The sequence below is a fragment of the Cariama cristata genome, unplaced genomic scaffold (genome assembly GCF_000690535.1).
Source record: "Cariama cristata isolate BGI_N322 unplaced genomic scaffold, ASM69053v1 scaffold21597, whole genome shotgun sequence".
NCBI lineage: Eukaryota > Metazoa > Chordata > Aves > Cariamiformes > Cariamidae > Cariama > Cariama cristata.
In genome coordinates, this window is record NW_009625259.1 from 23,178 (window position 1) to 30,602 (window position 7,425).

General features: G+C 40.8%; 1 protein-coding gene across 1 annotated transcript in view; it reads left to right on the forward strand.

The window, feature by feature from the left end:
• DSP (desmoplakin) overlaps window positions 1-7,425 on the forward strand; it is a 38,869-nt gene that overhangs the window by 23,170 nt on the left and 8,274 nt on the right. Inside the window, exons 14-21 of the mRNA XM_009703549.1 lie at window positions 63-267; window positions 770-987; window positions 1,796-1,962; window positions 2,276-2,414; window positions 3,812-4,005; window positions 4,864-5,026; window positions 5,626-5,709; window positions 6,601-6,708. Coding sequence (XP_009701851.1) covers window positions 63-267; window positions 770-987; window positions 1,796-1,962; window positions 2,276-2,414; window positions 3,812-4,005; window positions 4,864-5,026; window positions 5,626-5,709; window positions 6,601-6,708 — 1,278 coding nt within the window. The remainder of the gene's footprint in view (window positions 1-62; window positions 268-769; window positions 988-1,795; window positions 1,963-2,275; window positions 2,415-3,811; window positions 4,006-4,863; window positions 5,027-5,625; window positions 5,710-6,600; window positions 6,709-7,425) is intronic.

A 7,425-nucleotide genomic window follows, 5' to 3' on the forward strand; every position in this document is an offset into this window, starting at 1 on the left:
ATTAACTAGTCATAAACCTTCCCCAGTTGCTGCTTTTTTCAAAATTCTCTTCCTCATTTCAGCTGAAAACAATGCGTAAGGAAGATTACCAAAAAATAATAACTGACCTGGAGATCCATTATCAAGAATTCCTCAGGAACAGCCAAGGCTCAGAGATGTTTGGTGATGAAGATAAACGGAAGATCCAGACTCAGTTCACTGATGCTCAGAAGCACTACCAAACCTTGATTATACAACTGCCCAATCAACCACGGCAGCCACAAATAGGTTTGTTGTCCTGTTTTTTGTAAAGATTGGACTGCTTGGGTTTCTTTGTTTGGTGGGTGGTGGTGCATTCTTTTTATGTGAAAATGTTCTCATAAACATATGAATGGAAACATGTTCAAGAATTGTACTGCTGTCTCCCAGTGTAACAAAACTGGCCATGCTCAGAGAAGAGTATGTTTTGTTCTTCCTTTGGTGTGAATCTGGGAATAGTCCTCGGAAGTTCATTGAACTTGCTGGGAAAATGAGAGGAATTTAGTCCATCTGATATGTTTTCGGTTATTAGGCAGCAAAATCTCACTGCTGCATTTGAGTAAGCAAGTTCGTATTTTTTGTGAGGGAGAGATTTCATTCCTTCAAACAGCTGCATAAGGGCCCAGATCTTCTACCAGCTCTCAGTTCTACAGAGCAACTCAGTGCATAGGTCACTTGGGCACTATGTTGACTTTCTGTATGTAGATGCTCAGTTCTCTGGCAGTTGACATGTACCCAATTCATTTTACAGTGGTCCCAACTGAGAGCTGTCCTCTGGGTTCCTCAAACACCATTATTGTTAATGAGAGAAACCGAGAACAGGAGAAGCAGGAGGCCTGGCTGCTGATGGAGCTTCAGAAACTTCGGCGTCAGATTGAAGCTTCTGAGATTCAGATGGTTCAAAGAGCTCCTCTTGGACTGGATCAAGGGGCTGTGCATGACTTTTCAGTCAGAATAAAGGATTTAGAGGTAACTGTGGATATTTTTCTTTGAACATCTCAAGCTCAGTATGACTCGGTGCTGCAGAGCATACTGCAGTTGTATTTCTGATCAGCTGGGAAAAGACACGCATCCTGTGCAGAAAATTCTCAATTGGGAGTTAACCGTGATGATTTGGATTGGATTTAGCTCCTAAGTAGAAAAAGTTGACTCTCGGATTTTAGAAGTCAAATTCTGTCAAGCAAAGAATACAGAAAACCTGATGTCAAGTGGGCGTGAGGTCATGTTAAGCCTCATCCAGGTTAAAGCACTATTAAAATCCTTTTGCATGGACCCCTCTTTACCACCTACCCCTGAAGTGTTGCCTGTGGGATGCAGAGTGGTGGGTGCATGAGACTTGCAGACTCTCTCCCTCTCCCAGTTCTTATGATTTGAAGGAAAGTGGAGAGAGAAGATTAGTAATAAAAGAGAACAGGTTCAGCATATGAGAAAGCCCCCTGAGGCAATGAGGTTGCAAAAGTCTTAAGAGCAGAAGGACCTTGGCATGTCTACTGAGTGCAGAAGGCAGCTGACAGTAAAGCACTCTACTTTCAACAGAGTTGAGTTTCAGAGTGGGTGAGGTGCTCAAAAAGAGGTATTACCTGTTGTGGAGGGTGCAAGAAAGAAACCGCCCAGTGTTACTTATCTTGAAGAAAGCAAGCTCAGGCGCTGCTTCAGTCCTCAGTCAAGCTGATTAGATGACAGCAGACTATTTGGATAAGGAGACCAATTGCGTATGTACTGTAGAATGATCATTTGGCCACCAAAAATGGGTAAATCGGGCATTCTCTTTCCTTAGGGTGTGCAGAATGACTCTCAAATAATGGCTGAAACCCTCAATAAGCATAAGGACTTGCTGCCTAACTTCAGAGGCTGTGAAAAGTATGTGTACTTACAGTCAGAGATAAATGCCCTATTTCAAAAACTGGAAAATATTAATGGTGTTTCTGCTGGCTACTTAGACAGGTAAGAAAATTGAGGTTGTAACAATAAATAATTCACTTTCTTTCATAATTCTTAGTCCAGAAACCTGCCTTTTGTTACCAGTAGCATAAAATTACACCTTCTTTCCTACGAATTCTGTACATGTGGGTAGAAACAGACACTTATGTGAATGTCTTCTCTTTTCTGGAAGACTTTAAAAAAAAAATAAAGTGAGAATCATGGGTATCACTGAAATGTCTTCTGTATTGTCTATTCTCTTTAACTAATGATCTGCAGTGAATTAGAAGTACCACCTTTCCTGCCCTATCCATAATGGATTTGTCTTGTATTTTAGCTTGAATGCGCTGAGGTGTCTGCTCCAGGTTATTCTACAAACAGAAGATGTGATCAGAGTTTTTGAAGTCAGACTGTCTGAAGAGGAGACTGTTCCTTTGGATCTTGATAAAGTGGAGGCTTATCGGGCTTGTCTGAAGGTGAGAAGCCAAGACCCAAGGACACAGCAAGGCAAAATTCATAGCTGCTAGCACTGGTCTATTGAGCTGGGTGAAACCCTTCTGAAGCCACAGGAGATGGAACTGCTGATCCTGTCGTATTCTATGACCTAGACATACAATGCTTTTGCAAATTATTGGAAGGAATGTACAGGTTACTACTTTTTCCATCCCTGGTTGTTGCTGCCCCCACAGCAAAGCCAGTGGCATGGAAGGTCTCCATAATCCATTTCTGTACAAAATTATCTGTGTTTAGTTGTATTACTTATGAAGCTAGATTAGAAGGCAATACCTCCTTTCTTGCAAAAAGGCTTGTTAATTGCCCTTGTTGTCATCTAGTTGTAGCAAGTACATTTGGGTATTATTGTGTGTCCTGCTTTTGCCATAGAGTCCATTTCAAATCTTACAGTGAGGACTATCCGTCCTGTAGAAGAGGAAAAGACAAAGAATAACTGCTTTGCTGAGCACAAAGTTGGCTTGCAGAACCAGTTGTTATCTGGCCTTGAGCTGGTCCTTTTGTTCGCTGAATGCCTTTGGGAGAACAGGAACTCTTTCATTCTTTCCTGTTCTCAGGTGTAGTAGGGACAAAGTGTGTTAGTGGCACAAATGGAGCACAACCAGGTTACCTTTTTATCATGTTAAAAGAGCTGCAGTTCAGTTGCTGGGAGTTGTTCTCAGCTGGTGTAAATTTGAGCTACACCAAAAAAAATGCTTGAGAATGTTATCAAAGGATGCAGTCGTCCCTGTGACTGGGGGATGCAAGGCAGTCTGCAGCCTGCACTCTATATGCTATTTGGCGATTTCCCACAGTATGTGAGTATGTGCACACAAACAAGTGTGTGTGCAAAGGAACATCTTCATGGAAGATGTTTATAAAAATGTAAAAAGGGGGAAAAAAAATCTGTGCAGATTTTTAGATAACATTTAAAAACTGGATATGCCAATCCTGAGGCTTGGTTCCACAGCTGTTGAAAGTGCAGGAATCTAGTGAAATTTTCTAGTCAGTTGTTTCTAGGAACAAGCAAGGCAGGCTCTTCAGTGTTTTGTGGTGTTTTGTTTGTGGTTTTTTTTTTTGGTAACTGGTCTACATAGTTCTGAGAAACTGAAACGTTAGCTACAGAGTATGACGGCAAAGGGCTTTGGTTTAGCAAATTATTTAAGAGTGAGTCTAACTTTAAACACATTCTTAAATCCAACTCTGTTTGCCAAAGTAGGTGTTTCACTTTACACTGATGTCAGCTGGACTTAATATATTTACATACCTTACTGAATTAGAAACAAAATCTTTGGAACCCAATGCAGTGTAGATGCTGTTGATGGTTAAATTTGAATATCCTCTCAAGAATAGAATGTATGACAGCATTTTGCTTTTTTTCCAGAAAATGAAAGCAGACCTAAACATGAAGAAGTCACTACTGAATGCCCTGGAAAACGAGCTGCAGAAAACACTTCAGATTCACTCACAGTCTTGCCAGTCATATACCCTGTATGACATGGACATTGGAAAGTTCTGTGACAAAGTTACCCAGCTAATAGACCGCTGGCAGAGAGCTGATAAGCAAATAGATAACAGGTTTGCTCATATTTCTTAATAGCTTCTTCCTTATTGCTATGGCTACTAAGGTCATCTTAACAGTGAGTCTAAAAGAACTGATGTGCAGTAGTCTTCACTTCCAGAGGACAAACGATGACTTCAGGGCAGTAAGACTAGGGCAACTGTGAACAGGTTGAACATACTTTGAAAGGAATTGTGCAAGACCAAGCAAGAAAATGTAGCTGATCATGTAAATGTCTAACTTATGTGCTAAGGAGTTGTTCTAATTTTTTTTTTTATTGCTGCTAGTGTTCTTGGATTAAGTACTTCCAGTCAGCATTTTCCCCCTCAAACAAAGCAACCATGCTTATTTCTGAATACCCTGTACCTGAGGGTTCAAAAATTAACACTGAGTTAAGTAAAAAAAGCCCAACAATTGTTTCTAATGCTTTATTGAACTAAAGGCATATTCTGATTTTTTTTGTGGGTTTTTCTGGGTGTGGTTTGTTTTGGTTTTACTTCAGGCCAAAATCTAGTCCTATTAATAAAAATTGACCAGTTCCTGGTTGTTTTGGGGAAAATTGAGAACAAGAGTACTGAGGACAGTGAACTTGATCCTTACCACTGCAAGGGTTTGTCTGTCCCTTGCTTAGTTGACAGGAAGTGCCAGCCTCTGTGTATTGCAGAGTTAGTCCAAAGTGAGGCACTAAAAACCTATGTTGGGTGAATAATAACCAGTACAATTCTCACTTATTTGAAATTTTTGTTCAGAATCTCCTTTTTGAGCTTCCCATAGTTTTACCTAGTTTATTACTGTGTCTTATTTCTGAAAAATGTTTAAAGAGAAAGAAAGAGAATGCACTTTCCATTTTGACAGTTTTTCCTGTTTTTTTCTAGGTCATGGGATTTAGAAAGGCAGATCAAACAGCTGAAAACTTACCGAGATCTCTACCAGGCTCTGTGCAAATGGATCTGTGATGCCAAGCGCAGGCAGGATTCTATTGAGTCCATGAAGCTGTGCGATTGCAACACTATCATGAGATATTTACATGATCAGAAGGTACGCAGCACCTGAATGAGTTGTCTTCAATTATCTGGATTTTAAATTGTTTTGCTATTCAGAAAATATTAGTATCAATGCAGTCCACAATACAGTGGCCTGTTTTGAATTATAAAGTATTCAAGCTACCAAAAAACACCACGTGTAGAAGGAAGGAGAAAGGAAATATTACCCTCATTACTTTGTCAGCACTGCTACAGATTATGAACAAGACCGTTTTTGGCTCCTACATGATCACTGACACTTTTACACATCAGCTTTGAATTAATTCAAGGGACTGTATGATGGTGCAACTTATGGGACAAATTATAGCACAAAAATAAAAAGTGAGGAAATACATCTAAGACAGAGTCAAGGAACTCTCCCTCTCCAGCTCTGGGGGTTGTTCAGTTGCTAGGTGTTCTTTCTGAGAACAACCTTCTCATGCACAGAGAGCTTGCCATTGTAAAAACTGCACGGTTGCAGGTCATTTCAGCTCTCAGTCTCTGGGGTTGCAGTGGTCTCATACTGAAGGTGCCTTCTGATGGCGGCAGCATGTACAGGAGGAAATACTGGTAAATCTTGAGGGAGTGCTTCACAGCTCACTTTTTTCTTGACAGAACTTGCACAGTGAAATCTGTGGGAAGCGAGACAAAGTTGAGGAGCTTCTCAAGCATGCAGATCAGTGCTCAGCTGCAATTAAGGTACTTGGATTTCAGCATTTTTATGGGGTGTGGTTTTTCATGGTCAGGCACATCCAATTGTCTCTGCTGGCAGGTGAAATGTCGGCTCCCTCATGTGTGTGTGCAGAAATTGCTGGGGTGAAGCACTTGTGTGTGCAAAATATAATGAAAGCAATTTCTGTACTTGCCACCTGAAGACTACAGGATGATGCAGGCGATACCTGTGAGAGCTTCTCTTCAGGAGAATCAAAGCCTTCTTCGAGCCAGACCAAACTTTCCAGTTCACATGTTAAAAAAATATGGGAGTAGAGAACAGATTGGTAGCTTAGGAATTAGGTCCGATTAGGATGTGGTCTAGGAGGCAAGACAAATGCGGATTAGCAGGAGGCATGGTGTGCAATAGCCATGAAAACCAAGATGATCTACAGGGAATGATTTTGTGGTCTTTGCATTTTTGTGTCACCTTTATACTGTGCTTTCTCCAGCTCAATCTTACTTTCTGTGACAAAGATCTTGCTATATACGTGATGTGGTGTATGTGATAGGAAAGAACTGCGGAGACAGTTATTTCTGATGAAGTTTTGGTTCATAGCAGTACCTAGACCAGTTGCTCCCATGAATCTTTTCACTTCCAGCAAGCTCTCAACTAACAGAAACTTATATCTTCCCTTTTCTGTAAAATGTTTTTTCTCTTTTTCCCTTTGTCATTCTCCTCCATGAGTCTCCACAGTGGTACTTGAACTGATGAGCTTCTGTTTATGATCATCCGTGCATGATATAAACAAGGGAAAAAGTAGCTTTTTATTAAAAAAACAAAACCAAAATATTTTCTTTTGCATTTAGGGTAATCCAGGTTGCCAGAGTTTCTTGGCAGTTGCTAAATGGGTCTTACCTTTCCCTGTTGTTTTACAGGATTATGAACTACAGGTTGCTTCCTACAGTTCTGGATTAGAAACGTTGCTCAACATACCTATCAAGAAGAGTGTGGTTCAATCTCCTGCGGTGCTGATTCTACAAGAGGTATCTTTCTTTCCTCCCCATCAATCTTTTGAATACATTTGTCCATGTAAGCCATTGTGAGTCATATCCAGCTGTATTCTAATAATTAGCACTGTCATTGGTAATGTGTGCTAAGCACATAAGCACAAGGAATTAGTGCAGAATAGTCGCTGTGCTGTAAAATCATACTTGGCTTCATGCAGACAGTAGATTAGCCCTCAGGAATTTACATCATTCCTATTCAATGTCCATTGCATATATATTGTGAGAAAGTAAGATTCATGCCCCAAGTGGTTTAGTCACTTTCAACCTGGGAATTAACCACTGTTAAAAGTTTAACTTTACAGAATCACAGAATGATCAGGGTTGGAAGGGACCTCTGGAGATCATCTAGTCCAACCCCCTGCCAAAGCAGAGTCACCTACAGCAGGTTGCACAGGAACGCGTCCAGGCAGGTTTTGAATATCTCCAGAGAAGGAGACTCCACAACCTCTCTGGGCAGCCTGTTCCAGTGCTCTGCCACCCTCAAAGTACCAAAATTCTTCCTCATGTTAAGATGAAACTTCCTGAGTTTCAGTTTGTGTCTGCTGACCCTTAACCTGTTGCTGGGCACCACTGAAAAGAGTCTGGCCCCATCCTCTTGACATCCACCCTTAAGGTATTTATAAGTATTGATGAGATCCCCTCTCAGTCTTAGTTTCATTAACTTGGGTTACTTGTGATTGTCAGACAGGAAGA